Raw genomic sequence first — 21,395 nt, 5'->3', positions numbered from 1 at the left:
CCAGTCTCAAGAAAAGGCAGGGGTTGGGGGGTCAGGGTAATTAGAATAATGAGAAATGTGTGAAATTTTTCAGTTATTTCCTTTCTATAGTAAAGATATTGTTTTCAGTTAGAGATTTTTTAAAGCAGTGTTGGAGGGGTGGGGGCAGTGGGGGAAGAAACTAATATACAATATAGCTTTAACATGTTAGTGTTACCAAATTACTAAGCATTTCCATTGTTTAACTCTTTTACACTTTTGTTGTAAAAAGTTACATGGGAGGCCAGGCGAGGTGAGACACCTCTGTAAATCCCAGCACTTTGGGAGGCCAAGGCAGGCGGATCACCTGAGGTCAGGAGTTTGAGATCAGTCTCGCTAACATGGTGAAACCCCATTTCTACTAAAAATACAAAAAATTAGCTGGGCGTGGTGGTGTGCGCCTGTAATCCCAGCTACTCGGGAGGCTGAGGCAGGAGAATCACTCAAACCTGGGAGGCAGAGGTTGTGGTGAGCCGAGATCGTGCAGTTGCACTCCATCCTGAGCGACAAGAGCAAAATTCTGTCTCAAAAAAAAAAGTTGGGAGTAAGGACAGGGAAACAAAATTTTACATTTAATTATTTATTTGTTGCTCTTCATAATTAAGACTCTTACCTCTATTTTAGCAGTAAAAGCCATGATGGAGATAAATTCATTCCAGCTCCACCTTCTTCTCCATTGAGAAAACAGGAATTAGAAAACTTAAAGTGAGTATCTAAACAAAATTAGCATTGCGTCTATTGAAATGAACATATTCATGGCTGGGCACAGTGGCTCATACTTGTAATCCCAGCACTTTGGGAGGCTGAGGCTGGTGGATCACTAGGTCAGGAGTTTGAGACCAGCCTGGCCAAGATAGTGAAACCCTGTCTGTACTAAAAATACAAAAATTAGCCGGGCGCGGTGGCGGGCGCCTGTAATCCCAGTTACTTGGGAGGCTGAGGCAGGAGAATTGCTTGAACCCGGGAGGCGGAGGTTGCAGTGAGTGTACCACTGCACTCTAGCCTGAGCAACTCCGTCTCAAAAAAAAAAAAAAAAAAAAAGGAACACATTATTTTTTATCTTGTTTATACTGTTAATATGATGAATTACACTGATCAAATGTTAAACCAATCTTTCAATCTTGTGATAAACCCTACTTGGTCAGAACGTATTTTCTTTTGTATAAATTTTTAGATTTGATTTGTTAATACTTTGTTGGGAATAAGTGCTTCTATATCCATGAGGAAGATTGGTCCATACTTTTCTTTCCTTGAAATGATTTTGTCAGATTTGGTTTCAGGATTATGCTGACCATATAAATGAGTTGAGAAGTGCTTCATCTTCCTCTGTTTTCTGCAAGAGTCTGTGTAAGATAGGTATTTACTCATGGACACAAAAAGGGGAACAACGGGCGCTAGGGCCTCCTGGAGGGTGGAGGGTGGAAGAGGATCAGAAAAAATAACTATTGGGTACTAGGCTTCGTACCTGGGTGACAAAATAATCTGTACAATAAACCCCCATGACACAAGTTTACCATATAACAAACCTGCACATGTACCCCTGAACTAATAAAAAGGACAGGTATTACATCTTCCTTAAGTATTTGATAGAATTCAACAGTGAAACCATCTAGCTTAGGATTTTCTTTGCAGGAAAATTTTTGATAATGAATTCAACTTGTTCAACAACACTTTTTTCAGATTTTGTATTTCTTTTTTTTTTTTTTTTTTTTTTTTTTGAGATGGATTCTCGCTCTGCCAGGCTGGAGTGCAGTGGCGCGATCTCGGCTCACCACCATTCTCCTGCCTCAGCCTCCCGAGTAGCTGGGACTACAGGCGCCCACCACCACGCAGGGCTAATTTTTTGTATTTTTAGTAGAGACAGCGTTTCACTGTGTTAGCCAGGATGGTCTCGATCTCCTGACCTCATGATCCGCCCACCTCGGCCTCCCAAAGTACTGGGTTTACAGGCGTGAGCCACAGCATCCGGCCTGTATTTCATCTTATCTCAGTTTGGTAAAGTTTTATTTTTCAAGGAATTTTCTAAGTTGTCAAATTTATTGGCTTAACATTGTTCATAATATTTTTTTTACCTTTTTAATGTCTGTAGAATCTGCAGTTATACGTCTATTTTCTTTCTTTCTTTTTTTTTGAGACAGAGTTTTACTCTCTGTCCCAGGCTGGAGTGCAGTGGTGTGATCTCGGCTCACTGTAACCTCTGCCTACCAGTTTCAGGCGATTCTCCTGCCTCAGCTTCCCAAGAAGCTGGGATTACAGGTGTCTGCTAGCACGCCTGGCTAAATTTTTGTGTTTTTAGTAGAGACGGGGTTTTACCATGTTGGCCAGGCTGGTCTCGAACTCCTGACCTCAGGTGATCCACCCGCCTCAGCCTCCCAAAGTTCTGGGATTACAGGCATCAGCCACTGCGCCCCGCCAGTTTTAATTTGTGATATTTGTGGGATCTCTTGCTTTCTCTCTTTTCTTTCCTAAGCAGTCCTGCTAGCAATTTACGTATTGGATTGATGTTTTCAGAGAATAGACTTGTACTTCATTTTCTGTTTTCTATTTCATTTCTGCTCTTTATTTTATTCTTCTACTAACTCTGGTTTATTTTGCTCTTTTTTTAACCTCTTATACTGGTCACTGATTTTTAGATGGTCCTTTTCTACACAGTTCCCTTTAAGCCTGCTGTGACTTCATTCCACAAATAGTTTTGTTTTATTTGTTTATTTCACTCCATGGTGTCTTTTTTTAAAAATTAAACTTCATTTAGAGACGATTGTAGATTCACATAATAGTCTAAAAAGTAATACAGATGCCTGGGCAACATAGTGAGACCCTGTCTCTAAAAAAATCAAAAAATTAGGCCAGGTGCAGTGGCTCACGCCTGTGATCCCAGCACATTGGTGGGATGCAGAGGCAGGCAGATCAGCTGAGGTCAGGAGTTCGAGATCAGCCTAGCCAACATGGTGAAATCCCATCTCTACTAAAAATACAAAAGTTGGCCAGGTGTGGTGGTAGGTGCCCATAATTCCAGCTACTTGGGAGGCTGAGGCCGGAGAATCACTTGAGCCTGGGAGGCAGAAGTTGCAGTAAGCCAAGACCGCGCTGTTGCACTCCAGCCTGGGCAACAAGAGTGAAACTCCCTCTCAAAAGAAAAAAAGAAAAAAAATTATCTGGGTGTGATGTTGCATGCTTGTGGTTGCAGGTAGCTGGCAGGCTGAGGTGGGAGGATCACTTTAAGCCCTGGAGGTCGTGGCTGCAGTAAGCCGTGATTGTACCACCAAACTCCAGCAAGGATGACAGATTGAGGCTCTGTCTCTAAAAATAAAAAATAATATAGAGACATAATCTACCCTCTACCCAGTTTTCTCAAAGGCAACTTCTTACAGAACTTTAGTACATGCTGGGCGCAGTGGCTCATGCCTGTAATCCCAGCCCTTTGGGAGGCCGAGGTGGGCGGATCACAAGGTCAGGAGTTCAAGACCAGCCTGACCAATATGGTGAAACCCCATCTCTACTAAAAATACAAAAATTAGCTGGGTGTGGTGGCATGTGCCTGTAGTCCCAGCTACTCGAGAGGCTGAAGCAGGGGAATGGCTTCAACCGGGGAGGCGGAGGGAGGTTGCAGTGAGCCAAGATCACGCTATTGCCTAGGCAACAGACTCTGTCTCAAAACAAAAAAAGAACTTTAGTACAATATCACAGTCAGGATATTGACATTGATACAGTCAAGATACAGAACTTTTTTTGTTTTACAATATTTTCATTACATTCAATTTCTTAAAATTTTTTTTAAATTTTGTGGCCAGGAGCAGTGGCTCATGCCTGTAATCCCAGCACTTTGGGAGGCCGAGGCGGGCAGATCACAAGGTCAGGAGATTGAGACCATCCTAGCTAACACGGTGAAACCCTTTCTCTATTAAAAATACAAAAAATTAGCCCTGCGTGGTGGCGGGCGCCTGTAGTCCCAGCTACTCGGGAGGCTGAGCCAGGAGAATGCTGTGAACCCAGGAGGCGGAGCTTGCAATGAGCTGAGATCCCGCCACTGCACTCCAGCCTGGACGACAGAGCGAGACTCTGTCTTTAAAAAAAAAAAAAAAAATTTGTATAGTTGTGAGGTCTTGCTGTCCTGCCCAAGCTGATCTCAAACTTCTGGCCTCAAGCAATCCTCTCACCTTGACCTCCCAAAGCACTGGGATTATAGTTGTGAGCCACCGTGCCTAACGCAGAACATTTTTATTACTACGAAAGATCCCTCATATTGCCCTCTTATAGCCATACCCACTTCCACTCCTGCTCCTGCCCCTTATTTAACCCTTGGTTACGACTAATCTCTTTTTAATTTCTATAATTTTGTCTTTCAAAAATGTTATATAAATGGAATCATACAGCATGTAACCTTTTAGGATTGATTTTTTTCATTCAGTATAATTCTTGGAAATTCATTTAAGTTTGCTGAGTAAATCAATTGTTGTTCCTTTTTATTGGTGAGTATTATTCCATGGTATGATTGTACCTCAGTTTAATCATTCACCTTTTGTAGGACATCTAGCTTTATTCCAGTTTGGGGCTGTTACAAATAAAGCTGCTAGAAATATTCACAGGTATTTATGTGCACATAAATCTTTGTCTCTCAGGATGAACGTCCAACAGTGCTGCATAGTAGGGGAGTTACATATCTAATATTTTAAGAAACTGCCAAGGCCGGGCGCGGTGGCTCACGTCTATAATCTCAGCACTTAGGGCGGCCGAGGCGAGCGGATCATGAGGTCAGGAGTTCGAGACCAGCCTGGCCAACATAGTGAAACCCCATCTATACTAAAAATACAAAAAATTAGCCGGGCATGGCGGTGTGCACCTGTAGTCCCAGCTGCTCTGAAGGCTGAGGCAGGAGAATCATTTGAACCCAGGAGGCAGAGGTTGTGGTGAGCCGAAATCGTGCCACTGCACTCCAGCCTGAGCAACAGAGTGAGACTCCATCTCAAAAAAAAAACAAAAAAAAAAACAGAGAAGAAAAGAAACTGCCAAACTCTTTTAACAGAGTGACTGTACCATTTTACACTCCCACCAGTGATGTATGAGTGATCCAGTTTCTTTACCACAATATTTCATATTTTCTTTTTTAAAAAAATTTATTTTTTCATCACATACTTGTTTTGATATTTGTGTGTGTTGTAGGTATTTTTTTTTTTTTTTCACCAGGCTGGAGTGCAGTGGCATGATCTCGGCTCACTGCAACCTCCGCCTCCTGGGTTCAAACAGTTCTCCTGCCTCAGCCTCCCGAGTAGCTAGGACTACAGATGTGTACCACCACGCCCAGCTAATTTTTGTATTTGTAGTAGAGACGGGGTTTCACCATGTTGGCCAGGATGGTCTCCTGACCTCATGATTCACCCTCCCCAGCCTCCCAAAGTGCTGGAATTACAGGCATGAGCCACCGCACCTGGACTGTTGTAGGCACTTTTTACTTTACTCATTCTAATAGGGAAGTAAGATGTGTAGTGCTATCTCATTGTGATTTGTATTTGCATTTCTCTAATGAACTTCTTTTCATGTGGTATAGCTTTTTGTTTTGTTTTGGTGTGTTGTCGTCTTTGTTGCTGTTGTTCTGAGACAGTCTCACTGTGTTGCCCAGGCTGGAGTGCAATGGAGGGAACTCAGCTCACTGCAACCTCCACCTCCCAGGTGCAAGCAACTCTCATGCCTCAGCCTCCTGAGTAGCTGAGATTACAGGCATGTGCCACCACACCCAGCTAATTTTTCTATTTTTGGTAGAGATGGGGTGTCACCATGTTGGTCAGGCCGGTCTCAAACTCCTGAGCTCAAGTGATCTGCCCACCTCAGCCTCCCACAGTGCTGGGATTATAGGCGTGAGCCACCGCATCTGGCCTTTACCAGTAATTTTGTAGTCTGTAAACTGCTCTGTACCTTACTTTGTTCCCATATCAGCACAAAGCTTTGTTTCACTCTTTCCCATGGGTGCCTAGAGTTGCATTTTGTGGATATGATCTAATTTATCTAACATTGCTTTCTATTGAGCTGTTTATAATGTTTTCAGCTTTTGCTGTTACAAATAATGCTGCAGTGAATATGGTTATACACATTTAAAGGGAATCCTTAATGAAGAAGACATTTGAAACAGTTTTTCAAACTTGATTTAATTTTTACAAGTTTACTTGAATGAATACTAATCTTTTTTTTTTTTTTTTTTTTTGAGATAGATTTTTGCCCTTGTCCCCCAGGCTGGAGTGCAATGGTGCGTCTTGGCTCACTGCAACATCCGCCTCCCGAGTTCAAGCAGTTCTCCTGCCTCAGCCTCCCAAGTAGCTGGAATTACAGGCATATGCCACCATGCCCGGCTAATTTTTTGTATTTTTAGTAGAGATGGGGGTCTCACCATGTTGGTCAGGCTAGTCTCGAACTCCTGACCGCAGGTGATCCATCCGCCTCAGCTTCCCAAAGTGCTGGCATTACAGGCATGAGCCACCCACCCGGCTTAATGAGTACTAATCTTAGGATTGCTTTATTTATGTGTGCAATTTAAGAAGTATATTGTTTCTGCCAGGTGCGGTGGCTCATGCCTGTAATCCCAGCACTTTGAGAGGCCAAGGCAGGCAAATCGCCTGAGGTCAAGAATTCCAGACCAGCCTGGCCAACATGGCAAAACCCTGTCTCTACTAAAAATACAAAAAAATTAGCTGGGCATGGTGGCACACACCTGCAGTCCCAGCTACGCGGGAGGCTGAGGCAGGAGAATTGCTTGAACCCAGAAGGCAGAGGTTGCAGTGAGCCGAGATCGTGCCACTACACTCCAGCCTGGGCAACAGACTGAGACTCTGTCTCACACACACACACACACACACACACAAAAAGTAGTATATTGTCTACAGTGGTTAAACATCTGCAGAGTTGTGTAATTTAACTTTACCTTCTGAGAATGTCATTAAAGAGAAGTGCGCATACAGGGTGGGATTCCTCTCCAAGAGTTTTTTACCTTTCATGGGTGCAGCTGTTTGCTTTCCATATGTCGTAGGAAGAGGATTGATGATTTTCAGAGAAAATAATATTACTTCCATTTTTTGTGTGTGTGAAAAGGAGCATAGGGCTTCCATAGGGAATGCCATCATCATAAAGTGAGGCAAGGGTGGATTCTGTAGTATATATATATCTTTTTCTTATGGAGCAGATGGGAAGGAGAAAGGAAACAGTACAAGATGGAAGGAGCCTTAGGGTAGATTTATAAAAAGGACTGTTATGCCAGACAGTAGCAATGGTAATGTGAACACAAATGGTGAAGGGGAGGAGTTGTAAAAGAATTGTGTCGTAATTTTCAAAGCCATAAAGCTCACAATGCAGTTGGGTGTGTTAAAGGGCAATTCTGTGGCAGGAGCCAGCTGTCTTCTATGTGAGAGCCTGAGCACTGTGTTTTAAGATTGTGAAATTCTTTGAGATTTCATCTGTTTCTGACCTGAACTCTTTTAGGTTATTGAAAATGTGACTAGTATATAGTTAACTTTTATGGGCTATTATATTTGACCTCTTGTGCTCAATAATACCCAAGACACCAATGCAAAGCCCCATTTTCTGTTTCCAGCATAACTAATATGCAGTAAATTATCATGACTTTTCCAGTGGCCACTTTTTATGATATGGGTTTATAGCCCCTTGAGTATTTTTGTTTTTTTTCATTTGCACATAAATTAAGGTAAGTCCAAAAAATTTCATTCTAACCAATTTACCAAGTATATTTTTAGAAGGCAGATAATAATTAAAGAAGTTGTGAGATTCTATATTAAATCAAGGTAGTTTTCAGAAAAATATTCTCACAATTGAAATTAAAATGTGGCCCCAAATTAGGAAAATGTCGCAGAAATCAGCTAACTAGTTTAACTGTAAGGTTTGGATGAACTTAGAGATACTAATATAATGGATCAAGAAAGTTATATAGTCATCCTTTGGTATCCTTGAGGGATTGGTTCCAGGGCCCCCAACAGATACCACAATCCTCAGATATAAAATTCCTTATATAAAATGGTGTAGTAATTACAGGTAACCTGTGCACATCCTCTCATATACTTTACTTATTTTTATTTTTTTTATTTTTTTGAGACATAGTTTTGCTCTTGTCGCCTAGGCTGGAGTGCAATGGCTCAGTCTTGGCTCACTGCAACCTCCGCCTCCTGGGTTCAAACGATTCTCCTGCTTCTGCCTTCCAAGTAGCTGGGATTACAGGCGTGTGCCACAACGCCTGGCTAATTTTTGTATTATTAGTAGAGACGGGGTTTCACCATGTTGGCCAGGCTGGTATTGAACTCCTGGCCTCAAGTGATCCGCCCATCTTGGCTTCTCAAAGTGCTGGGATTACAGGCATGAGCCACTGCATCCAGCCTTCTCTCATATACTTTAAGTCATCTTTAGAGTACTTATAATACCTAGTGCACTATATATGCTATATAAAGTTATCATACTGTATTGGTTTTTAATTTTAAAAAAATTATTGTAGTGTTTTTTTATTATTATATTTTAGAATATTTTCTATTTATAGTTGGTTGAATCTACAGATTTGGAACCTGTGGATTCCAAGCACCAACTGTACACATAATGACACTTTTAGAAATTTGCTTCAGTTTCTGAACCACTCAATGCTGTATGAAGCCATAAGTTTTATTCAATTAAGGAGATAACATACTCACACAAACATTCTGTGCCCTGGAATTAAATAAATGCTATGACTTTGAAATTTTAAGGTGATTCTGTTCCTAGATGTTTACCAAAGAGAAACAGAAACTTGTCCACAAAAGAATTTTATAGCAGCTTTACTCCTGGTAGACAAAACCTAGACATAGCCCAGATATTCATCAGTAGAAGAATGGATAACTAAGTTGTATTACACTTGTATTTTGGAATACTAGTCAGCTATAAGAAAGAACCAATGAGGTCGGGCACAGTGGCTCATGCCTGTAATCCCAACGCTTTGGGAGGTCTAGGCAGGCAAATTGCTTGAGTCCAGGAATTTGAGACGAGTGTGGGCAACATGGTGAAACCCCGTCTGTACAAAAAATTGGCCAGGCATGGTGCTGCACGCCTGTAGTTCCAGCTGCTCGGGAGGCTGAGGTGGGAGGATCACCTGAGCCCTGTAGATTTGAGGCTGCAGTGAGCTGAGGTTGCACCAATGCACTCCAACCTGGGTGACAAAGTGAGACCCTGTCTCAAACCAAAACCAATTACTAATGCACAAGTTAACATGGATGAATCTCAAAACATTTTTCTGTTTCTTCTTTTCCTTCGCATAAGGTATCTACTGTGTGATTCCATTTATACCATTTATATGACAAACAAAACTTTGCAAATAGACAAAACTAATTTATATTGCTAGAAATCAGAAGAGTGGTTGCGGGAATTGACTGGAAAGAAATATAAACGCATCAATTTAAGCAGCAGACCCCAACCTTTTTGGCACCAGGGACCAGGATCATGGTAGACTATTTTTCTGTGGACAGGGTTGCAGGGGAGGTGATTTCAGGATGATTCAAAAACATTACATTTATTGTGCACTGTATTTCTATTATTATTACATTGTAATATATAATGAAATAATTATACAACTCACCATAATGTAGAATCAGTGGGAGCCCTGAGCTTGTTTTCCTACAACTAGATGGTCCCATGTGGGGGTGATGGGAGACAGTGACAGATCATCAGGCATTAGATTCTCATATGGAGCACACACCCTAAATTCCTTGCAGGCGCAGTTCAGGATAAGATATGCACTCCTGCTGGGCGTGGTGGCTCACGCCTGTAATCCCAGCACTTTGGGAGGCTGAGGTGGGTGGATCATGAGGTCAGGAGATCGAGACCATGCTGGCTAACATGGTGAAACCCTGTCTCTACTAAAAATACAAAAAAATTAGCCAGGCGTGGTGGTGGGCACCTGTAGTCCCAGCTACTCAGGAGGCTGAGGCAGGAGAATGGCGTGAACCCAGGAGGCGGAGCTTGCAGTGAGCCGAGATCGCGCCACTGCACTCCAGCCTGGGCGACAGAGCGAGACTCCGTCTCAAAAAAAAAAAAGAAAAAGATACGCACTCCTATGAGAATCTAATGCTGCTGCTGATCTGACAGGAGGCAGAGCTCAGGCAGTAATACAAGTCATGGGAGCAGCTGTAAATATAGATGAATATAGCTGTAAATATAGGTGTGGTGGCGGGCACCTGTAATCCCAGCTACATGGGGGGCTGAGGCAGGAGAATCACTTGAACCCGGGAGGCGGAGGTTGTGGTGAGCCAAGATTGTGCCACTGCACTCTAGCCTGGGAGACAGAGCAAGACTCCATCTCAAAAAAAATAAACATAATAGGCTGGGCGAGGTGGCTCACACCTGTAATCCCAGCACTTTGGGAGGCCAAGGCAGGTGGATCACCTGAGGTCAAGAGTTCGAGATCAGCCTGGCCACCATGGTGAAACTCTGTCTCTACTAAAAATACAAAAAAATTAAGCGGGTGTACTGGCGCATGCCTGTAATCCCAGCTATTAGGAGGCTGAAGCAGGAGAATCGCTTGAATCCAGGAGGTGGAGGTGGAGGTTGCAGTGAGCCCAGATGGTGCCATTGCACTCCAGCCTGGGCAACAAGAGTGAAACTCCGTCTCAATAAATAAATAAATAAATAAAAATAATTTTACGTGTTTCTTTTAATGTTATTTTTTAAACGTGTCTGTTAGAAAAATTTAAATCATATTTATGGCTTCAATTATATTTCTTCCTTTTTTTTTGTCTTTTACAAAAAAATCTATACCACAAACTTTCACTACACCACACACAAACTTCTGGCCTCAAGCAATTCTCCCACATCAGCCTCCTGGATAACTAAGACTACAGGCATGGTCTGGGCTCGGTGGCTCACTCCTGTAATCCCAGCACTTTGGGAGGCCGAGACGGGCAGATCACGAGGTCAAGAGATTGAGACCATCCTGGCCAACATGGTGAAACCCCGTCTCTACTAAAAATACAAAAATTAGCTGGGCGTAGTGGTGCGCCCATGTAGTCCCAGCTCCTCGGGAGGCTGAGGCAGGAGAATTGCTTGAATGCAGGAGGCAGGGGTTGCAGTGAACTGAGATTGTGCCACTGCACTACAGCCCGGCGACAGAGCAAGACTCCGTCCCAACGCTCCCTGCCCCCCCCCCAAAAAAAAGACTGCAGGCATGTACTGCCATGCCCAGCTACTTTTTTATTTTTTGTAGAGCCAGGGTCCCACTGTGTTGACCAATCTAGTCCTAACACTCCTGGGCTGAAGTGAAACTCCTAGGCTAAAGCAGTCTTCCTACCTTGTCCCCCCAAAGCATTGAAATTACAGGTGTGAGCCACTGCAGTTGGCTATGGCTCTAATTGTATTTCTCTTGAACAGAGCTGCTCTAAGGTTTTAAGACAAGTGTGTTTGAATGTTTGTATGCTATTACATGATTTTTACATGTGTGAATGTTGTTACTATGCCACAGTTTTTTTGTACCACAAATTTTAACTGAATTATTTATCTCTTTAGAAAATATTTTTTTGTTAAAAGTCCTAATACCCAAAGGAATCTTAGAACACAGTTTCTTGGGCAGGATTGATATTTTGGCTATATTCTTTGATTTAGATGTGAATGTTTGCTGCATACATTTGGGAGATGATAGGTTTTTGAAATAACAATGATTGATCATAATAGAATAATATATTTTTCTTCTGATATGTTTTTTGGTATTTATTTATTTAGAGATGGAGTCTCACTCTGTGGCCCAGGCTGGAGTGCAGTAGCGCAGTCTTGGCTCACTGCAACCCCTGCCTTCCGGGTTCAAATTATCCTCCTGCCTCAGCCTCCCGAGTAGCTGGGATTACAGCTGCCCACCACACCCAACTAATTTTTGTATTTTTTGTAGAGATGGGGTTTCACCATTTTGGCCAGGCTGATCTCAAAAACACCTGACCTCAAGTGACCTGCCCACCTCTGCCTTCCGAAGTGCTGGGATTACAGGTGTGAGCCACCATGCCGGCCTGTTTTTGTTTTTTGTTTTTGAGAGAGAGTCTCACTCTGCCGCCCAGGCTGGAGTGCAGTGGCACAGTCTTTGCTCACCCACCTCCAGGTTCAAGCAATTTTCCTGTCTCAGCCTCCCGAGTAGCTGGAATTACAGACGTGCATAACCACACCCAGCTAATTTTTGTATTTTTAGTAGAGATGGGGTTTCACCATCTTGGCCAGGCTGGTCTCGAACTCCCGACCTCAGGTGATCCACCTGCCTCGGCCTCTCAAAGTGTTGGGATTACAGGCATGAGCCAACACATCCGGCCAAGAGTTCTTTATATGTCCTAGATACAACTATCAGATATATGACTTGTAGTTATTTTCTCACATTCTGAGGGTTGTCTTTTCACTTTTTTGAAGGTGTCCTTTGAAGCATAAACGTTTTTCATTTTGATGAAATTTAATTTCTTATTTTTGTTGTTGCTTGTGCTTTTCATGCCATATCTAAGACTTCTTCACTAAATCCAAGATCATGAGGATTTACCATGTCTTCCTCTAAGAATTCTAAGTTTTAGCACTTACATTTAGGTCTTTGATCCATGTTGAGTTAAATTTTTTTTTTTTTTTTTTTTTTTTTTTTTTTTTTTGAGACTGAGTTTTGCTCTTGTTGCCCAGCTCAGAGTGCAGTGGCGTGATCTCGGCTCACCTCAACCTCCACCTCTCAGGTTCAAGTGATTCTCCTGCCTCAAGCCTCCCGAGTAGCTAGGATTACAGGAATGTGCCACCACATCTGGCTAATTTTATATTTTTAGTAGAGACAGGATTTCCCCATGTTGGTCATGCTGGTCTCGAACACCCGACTTTCGGTGATCTGCCTGCCTCAGCCTCCCAAAGTGCTGGGATTACAGGCATGAGCCACCGCGGCCTGCCTTATTTTGAGTTGATTTTTATAGATGAGGAGAGAGAAGGCTCAACTCATTTTTTTTTGCATACTATGATGTTGTTAATGGTAGAGAAATATTGGGTGATGGGTGCACCAAAATTTCACACATCACCACTAAAGAACTTGTGTAACCAAATACCTGTTCCCCCAAATACCTATGGAAATAAAATGAAGGAAGGAAGGAAAGGAGAGAAGGAGGAAGAAAGGAAATAACTGGGTGTGGTGGCTCATGCTTGTGATCCCAGCACTTTGAGAGGCTAAAGTGGGAGGATCCCTTGAGTCCAGGAGTTCAAGATCAGCCTGGCCTACATGGTGAGACCTTGTCTCTACAAAAAATTTAGTCTGGGCATGATGGCGCACGCCTGTAGTCCTAGCTACTTGGGAGACTGAGGTGGGAGGATCGCTTGGGCCTAGAAGGTAGAGGCTGCAGTGAGCCGAGATCACACCAGCCTGGACAACAAGAGCTAGACACTGTGTCAAAAAAGTAAGGGCTGGGCACAGTGACTCACATCTGTAATCCCAGCACTGTGGGAGGCCAAGGTGGGTGGATCACCTGAGGTCAGGAGTTCGAGACCAATCTGACCAATATGATGAAACCCCATCTCTACTAAAAATATAAAAATTAGCCGGGTGCGGTGTTGTGTGCCTATAGTCTCAGCTACTCGGGAGGCTAAGACAGGAGAATTGCTTGAACCCCGGATGCCGAAGTTGCAGTGAGCCAAGATCGCACCACTGCACTCCACCCTGAGCGACAGAGCAAGACTCCATCTCAAAAACAAAAAAGAGTAAAGAAGTAATTTCATAGATTTAGTCATATAACAATATTTCTTCCTTTTTTTTTTTTTTTGAGACAGAGTCTCACTCTGTTGCCCAGGCTGGAGTGCAATGGTGCGATCTCGGCTCCTGCAACCTCTGCCTCCTGGGTTCAAGTGATTCTCCTGTCTCACCCTCCCGAGTAGCTGGGATTACAGGCGCGCGCCACCAGGCCCAGCTAATTTTTGTATTTTTAGTAGAGACTGGGTTTCACCATGTTGGTCAGGCTGGTCTCGAACTCCTGACCTCGTGATCCGCCCACCTCAGCCTCTCAGAGTGCTGGGATTACAGGCGTGAGCCACTGGGCCCAGCTATATAACAATATTTCATTGTTGCATAGTGGTTTAATAACTGTCATGGGTATGAACTGACTCTTACATGTTGCTTATTATAGAACATCTTTGTTATTCGTTCTGAGATTGTGATATTAGCTGAACTTATGGAAGCTATTCAAGAGTCTGATAAAGAGTGTAACAGAACTGAAAAAGGTAGGAAATAATGTTGGAGCCAACATGGGAAATGTCTGTACAAGAAATTAAAATCAAAGCATACAAAATTTAAATGAAAAAAAAATTTTTTTTTTTGAGGCAGGGTCTTGTTCTGTCGCCCAGGCTAGAGTGCAGTGGCACAATCCTGGCTCACTGCAGCCTCTACTTCCCAGGTTCAAGCAGCCCTCCCACCTCTGCGTCCCAAGTAGCTGGGACTACAGATGTGCACCACCATGCTCTGCTAATTTTTAATTTTTTTTTTTTTTGTAGAGACAGAGTCTCACTGTATCGCCCAGGCTGGTCTCAAACTGCTGAGCTTGAGCAATTCTCCCACATCAGCCTCCCAATGTGCTGAGATTATAAGTGTGAGCTACAGCACCTGGCCTGAAAATGAATTTTTAATTTAATTGGTCATTTCTAAAATGGGAGGCCACAAAAGGGATAAAACGAAATGTTTGGAGCAAATTTAATTAAGCCCAGTTATTCCACAAGTATAAATTATAAAGCTTAATTCTTTCAGACTCTAATGTGACAGTGAATTATTTTCCATTCAGTTGAAAGGGACCTCCTGTGGTCCAGTGTTTATAAAAGAAGATGAACCAAACAAATGGTTGATAACATAAATATTATAGACAGTTTTAGTGTGCTTAAGAAACCATATTTCTTCTGTTGTTAGCCCAGTGGTGATATTGTAGCCCTTAAGACATAACTAAAAGAGGATTATGGCTAATAATCTTTTGAGTCTTATATTGCTTTTGCTAGAGATCCAGCCCCATTTCAGTCTTACGACTGAGTGTGGTCCTCCTGAAACTTGTTCACCTAACGAACTCTACCATAGAAGGATCCTACCGGTGTGACATTTCCTTCACACTATCAGCAATTTGTGTTCACGTTGGCATGATTCACATCTGCCTCCAAGGATCTCATTTAGATGAACTGGTGATCAGATTGATCACAAACCAGGGTTAAAATAATTCTTCAGGCCAGGTGGGATGGCTCACTGTAATCCCAGTACTTTGGAAGGCCGAGGCAGGTGGATCACCTGAGGTTGGGAGTTCAGGACCAGCCTGACCAACATAGAGAAACCCCATCTCTACTAAAAATACAAAATTAGCCGGGAGTGGTGGTGCATGCCTGTAATCCCAGCTAGTCGAGAAGGCTGAGGCAGGAGAATCTTTTGAACCCAGGAGGCGGAGATTGTGGTGAGCCGAGATCATGCCATTGTACTCCAGCCTGGGCAACAAGAGCGAAACTCCGTCTCAAAAAAAAAAAAAAAATTCTTCAGTGGTCTGCCACTCTGTGGAAACCCCACAGGGCCACTAATGTGGATAAATCATTTAACCCCTATGGGCCACCTTTTCCTTTTCTGTCAAATAAAGCAATTGGATTAGGTGATCTTAAGGTCCTGTCCGTGTGTAAAATGCTAAGTCTCTGTGACTTTATATTTTATTTGCTGCCCAGGATAAGACTGGGTTCTTTGGGATGCTAGATTTGATAAAGATAAAACTTTTTTAGCTTTTTTGTGTTGGACTTCTGTTTGTGTTGGATTTGGACTATGTTTGTCAATAAGATTCTTTTTGCACAGAACTGTTATTAGCAAAATGTTTACAGAAGATAAAAACTAATTAAACATCTAAACTTCAACTTTAACAGTTGAAAGTTGGCTGGGTGTGGTGGCTTATGCCTGTAATCCCAGCACTTTGGGAGGCTGAGGTGGGCGGATCACCTGAGGTCGGGAGTTTGGAGACCAGCCTGACCAACATGGAGAAACCCCTTCTCTACTAAAAATACAAAAATTGAGAAGTTTCCCCCTTGGGCAGTGGCGGAGGTGGTAACCGTGATAGTAGCAGCTCCGGCGGCGGCAGCAGCAGTGACTACGAGGATGGCGGCAGCTGCAGCAGGACCTACAACTTCCCAGAGGTTTTTCCAGAGCTTCTTGGATACTCTAATCGACGAGGACCCCCAGGCGGCATTAGAGGAGCTGACTAAGGCTTTGGAACAGAAACCAAATGATGCATAATATTAGTGTCAAAGAGCTTATTGTCACATTCTTCTTGGGAATTACTGTGTTGCTGTTGCTGATGCAAAGAAGTCTCTCGAACTCAATCCAAATAATTCCACTGCTATGTTGAGAAAAAGAACATGTGAATACTATGAAAAAACTATGCTGCTGCCCTAGAAATTTTTACAGGAGGACAAAAATTAGATAGTGCAGATGCTAATTTCAGTGTCTGGATTAAAAGATGTCAAGAAGCTCAGAATGGCCCAGAATCTGAGGTGTGGACTCATCAGTCAGAAATCAAGTATGACTGGTATCAAACAGAATCGCAAGTAGTCATTACACTTATGATCAAGAATGTTCAAAGAATGATGTAAATGTGGAATTTTCAGAAAAAGAATTGTCTGTTTTGGTTAAACTTCCTTCTGGAGAAGATTACAATTTGAAACTGGAACTTCATCCTATAATACTAGAACAGAGCACATTTAAAGTAGTTTCAACCAAGATTGAAATTAAACTGAAAAAGCCAGAGGCTGTGAGATGGGAAAAGCTAGAGGGGCAAGGAGATGTGCCTACACCAAAACAATTCATAGCAGGTGTAAAGAAGCTACATCCATCATCATCTCCTTATACAAGAAATTGGGATAAATTAGTGGATAAAATCAAAGAAGAAGAAAATAATGAAAAGTTGGAGGGAGATGCAGCTTTAAATAGATTATTTCAGCAGATCTATTCAGATGGTTCTGATGAAGTGAAATGTGCCATGAACAAATCCTTTATGGGAGTCTGGTGGTACAGTTTTGAGTACCAGCTGGTCTGATGTAGGTAAAAGGAAAGTTGAAGTCAATCCTGATGATATGGAATGGAAAAAGTACTAAATAAATTAATTTGCTCTCACACACACAGAAATACAAAAAATTAGCTGGGCATGGAGGTGCATGCCTGTAATCCCAGCTACTGGGAAGGCCAAGGCAGGAGAATTGCTTGAACCCGGGAGGCGGAGGTTGCAGTGAGCCAAGATCACACCATTGCACTCCAGCCTGGGCAACAAGAGCAAAAAACTCTGTCTCAAAAAAAAGTTGAAGGTTGACAAGTTTAACATTTTTTGGATTATTGTAGACAAATTAGCATTAATATTTTTTTCTTTAGAAATTTTGTTTATTGGCCAGGTGCGGTGGCTCACGCCTGTAATCCCAGCACTTTGGGAGGCTGAGGTGGGAGGATCACGAGGTCAGGAGATCGAGACCATCCTGGCTAACACGGTGAAACCCCGTCTCTACTAAAAATACAAAAAATTGGCTGGGCATGGTGGCGGGCACCTGTAGTCCCAGCTACTCCAGAGGCTGAGGCAGGAGAATGGCATGAACCCGGGAGGCGGAGCGTGCAGTGAGCCAAGATTGTGCCACTGCACTCCAGCCTGGGTGAAAGAGCGAGACTCCGTCTCAAAAAAAAATATATATATATATATATTTTTTTTTTTTACTTTTTTTTTTTTTTTTTTTTTTGAGACGGAGTCTCGCTCTGTCTTCCAGGCTGGAGTGCAGTGGCGTGATCTCTGCTTACTGCAACCTCTGCCTCCTGGGTTCAAGTGATTCTCCTGACTCGGCCTCCTGAGTAGCTAGGACTACAGGCATGCACCACCACGCCCAGCTAATTTTTGTATTTTTGGTAGAGACGGGGTTTCGCCGTGTTAGTCAGGCTGGTCTCAAACTCCTAATCTCAGGTGATCAGCCTGCCTCGGCCTCCCATAGTTCTGGGATTACAGGCATGAGCCACCGTGCCTGGCCTCTTTTGAAATTTAAAAATCTCGGCTACTCTGGGCATACTGCCTGTGGGGTAGCCCTGCTCTCCAAGGACCATTACAAAAAAAAAACATAGATATTTAGTGTATACTTTCCCATATTCAGTTTGTTGAAAGAAATTACATTAACCGGGCACGGTGGCTCACGACTGTAATCCCAGCACTTTGGGAGCCCAAGGCAGGCAGATCACCTGAGGTCAGGAGTTCGAGACCAGCCTGGCCAGTATGGTGAAACCCCATCTCTACTATAAATACAAAATTAGGCGGGTGTGTTGGTGCATGCCTGTAGTCCCAGCTACTCGGGAGGCTGAGAGGAGAATCACTTGCAGCCGGGAAGTGGAGGTTGTGGTGAGCAGAGATCATGCCATTGCACTCCAGCCTGGGTGACAAGAGCGAAACTTCGTATCAAAAAAAAGAAAAGAAAAGAAATTACATTATTAGATTTTTTTTTTTTTTTTTTTTGAGATGGAGTTTCGCTCTTGTTGCCCAGGCTGGAGTGCAATGGCATGATCTCAGCTCACTACAACCTTTGCCTCCCAGGTTCAAGCAATTCTGCCTCAGCCTCCCAAGTAGCTGGGATCACAGGCATGTGCCACCACGCCTGGGTAACTTTTTGTATCATTATTGGATTTTTTAAGCAAATTTTTCAAATGTTTGCTGTGAGGCTACTTTGTAAATTTATTTTCCTTTGACAAATGGTGACTGACTGGATTTACCCTCATTTTAGCCTTTTTAAATAAGGGTTAAACTATTTCAGATATTTGGTTTAGATTTCTTTAACTCACAGGATCTATGGCTTGACAAATTTTAATGCCTAGTCTTGCATAGCTTGTTGTAACTTGGTGCTTGAAGAAAATGTTTACTCCTTTCTTTTCCTTTCCTTTTTTTTTTTTTTTCTTCTTTTTTTATCTTCTTTTCCAAGGGTTGGCATTCTGGGGACCTAGAGCTAGTTCCTTCAGCATGTGAAGGGGAGAGTGGGGTTTTGTCAGATCCTCCACGGGGGGGAAAAGCTAGTGTCTCTTCCCTTGAGGTATAGTTCTTCCAGTCTGATGAACTGTCAGATCCACTGAGTGATTGGTAAAGCAGATTGGACAGTGACTCGAGGAAGTGGGGGTGGGGACAATATTTTAAGTAGTAACTATCAAAAGTAAAGTGATTCTCTGGGGGCTCAGTAGAGCCATGTGTGCTTCTAGCGTTAGCAGTCTGCAGGAATTGTGCAGAGTGCGGTGTTTTCTAAAAGGAAAAGGAGGATGAGTGTGAGAGTGATGAGAGGTGAGTTGGGATGGATTGTAACGCACCAAGAGAAGGGAGCATAAATGTTGGTTTGAGTTTTGGGCAATGAAACTTGCTTAATCCTGATGGCTCTTAATCAGAATATCAGCCCTAAAGTTTCATATTCACAGTTGAGAACTTTTAATTGAATGATTATTTTTTTATAGAGTCTTTTACCCTGTTTTGATTTAGAATTTGAAGAAAGCAGATTTTTATATTGTACGTAATTATAGTTTGGGCTTCCTGGGAAACAATCCTGCTGCAAATCTTACATGACTGATTTCTGGACCCAAAGTGGGTTTGACAGTGGGCTGGAGCAGTAATAGCCCACCTACTGTCGGGAGAGGCCAGGGCAGGCATTTCCCAGCAAGCCTGCCTGAAGTGGGTCTTGTCCTAGACTCTAGGACCTAGATCATCCAGGAAAGGTCCCGTTTGTGGGAGCTGGAAAAGAGTTGGCTTCATTAGCAAAGTGACCTACCAACAGGAAAGGTGGGGGTCTGGAGAAGCAGATTTAAAATGTTGAAAGCTGTGTTTCTTTAACAAATACTTATTAAGCACCTACTGCCTATGTGAGATATTGCTCTAGTCTGTGTAGGAAACCACAGATGTGTGCTTCTGCTTTTAAGGAGCTTATGTTTTACACTGACCTTTGGCAGAGTCACATATGAAAATGGATATCGGGCCGGGCGCGGTGGCTCACGCCTATAATCCCAGCACTTTGGGAGGCCGAGGCGGGCAGATCACAAGGTCAGGAGTTTGAGACCAGCCTGGCCAACATAGTGAAACCCCATCTCTACTAAAAAAATACAAAAAAATTAGCTGGGCGTGGTGGCGGGCGCCTGTAATCCCAGCTACTTGGGAGGCTGAGTCAGGAGAATAGCTTGAACCGAGGAGGCAGAGGTTGCAGTGAGCCGAGATGGCACCACTGCACTCCAGCCCAGGCAACAGAGCAAGACTCCGTCTCAAAAGAAAAGGATACTAAATTTTGTAACTGTCATTCACATAGGCCCTGAACTAATTTTTTTTTTTTTTTTTTTTTTTTTTTTTTTTTTTTTTTGTGACAGAGTTTCACTCTTGTTGCCCGGGCTGGAGCGCAATGGCGCAATCTCAGCTCACCGCAACCTCCACCTCCCGGGTTCAAGTGATTCTCCTGCCTCAGCCTCCCAAGTAGCTGGGATTACAGGCATGCGCCACCACACCTAGCCAATTTTGTATTTTTAGTAGAGATGGGTTTTCTCCATGTTGGTCAGGCTGGTCTCGACCTCCCGACCTCAGGTGATCGGCCTGTCTCAGCCTCCCAAAGTGCTGGGATTACAGGCATGAACTACCGCACCCAGCCACTAATGGTCTTCTTGAGCCTCTGGAGACCGGACCTTTAATAGTCTTTTTTTGTTCATAAGTAGTACATATCTGATATGTTGTAGTTACTCAGTGTACTTCTTGAATGAATGAATGTCATTGCCATTTTAAAATTAAAAATACAAATAAGCCAAAAGGAGAAATTAAGTCACCAGTCTTGCCACACAGACCTAACTACTAACATTCTTCTGAAGATGGGAGATAACTAGCCTCCTGCCTCTGGTCCCTGAGTCTTCCTTCATTGGGAGAGTTCATTGTAGGGACTGTGGCCATGGGACAACCTTGCTGGTAAAGCCAGCTGTTGAAGAGCCAGAAATATTGATAGTAGGCTTGCCAGGAAAATTCCTTTGAAAGTGGCACTACTTGCTTGCTCTCAAATTACTATCCTCTGTAACAAGGGTCAGATTTAAAATTATATACTCAGGGACAAAATATAAACTTGTGTTTGGATTAAACTTTTTCTACCTGTTTAAAAAGACAAGTTAGAATACCTATGTTGTATATGCCTAGAACTTAGAAAAATTATAACCTACAAGAATCTTTTCTGTTGTGTTTTTTGTAAGTGGTCTTGTGAGTTAATAAAGAAGCAATGTGATTGGATGGGAAGAACAGCGGATTGGGAGTCTACAATGTCAAATGTTAGTCCTAACTAATCACACACTAAGCTAAAGACTATGTTTACTCACTTTGAGTCTCTGTTTCCACATCAGTTAAACAAGGAACCACACT

The 21,395-nt window shown here is 42.9% G+C and overlaps 1 protein-coding gene, 1 long non-coding RNA gene and 1 pseudogene across 7 annotated transcripts in view; 2 read left to right on the top strand and 1 right to left on the bottom strand.

The window, feature by feature from the left end:
• The window catches only part of LOC129033174 (uncharacterized), an 86,087-nt gene that overhangs the window by 24,813 nt on the left and 39,879 nt on the right, over positions 1 to 21,395 (bottom strand). The gene's annotated exons all lie outside the window — the stretch shown is intronic.
• The window catches only part of CNOT10 (CCR4-NOT transcription complex subunit 10), a 90,186-nt gene that overhangs the window by 53,097 nt on the left and 15,694 nt on the right, over positions 1 to 21,395 (top strand). For 4 of the 6 annotated variants that reach the window (XR_010125755.1, XM_054481259.2, XM_054481257.2 and 1 more), the window contains exon 13: positions 643 to 723. The exons of 1 other annotated variant lie outside the window; for it this stretch is intronic. Coding sequence is in view for 4 of the 5 variants with exons in the window: in XM_054481259.2 (XP_054337234.1) it covers positions 643 to 723 (81 nt within the window). In the remaining variant the exon portion in view is untranslated. The remainder of the gene's footprint in view (positions 1 to 642; positions 724 to 21,395) is intronic. One more of the 6 variants, XM_054481260.2, reaches the window with a different exon arrangement.
• On the top strand, positions 15,901 to 17,391 carry LOC129033171 (protein SGT1 homolog; annotated as a pseudogene).

The sequence above is a fragment of the Pongo pygmaeus genome, chromosome 2, assembly GCF_028885625.2.
Source record: "Pongo pygmaeus isolate AG05252 chromosome 2, NHGRI_mPonPyg2-v2.0_pri, whole genome shotgun sequence".
Taxonomy (NCBI): domain Eukaryota; kingdom Metazoa; phylum Chordata; class Mammalia; order Primates; family Hominidae; genus Pongo; species Pongo pygmaeus.
This window is presented reverse-complemented; position numbering and strand designations above follow the sequence as displayed.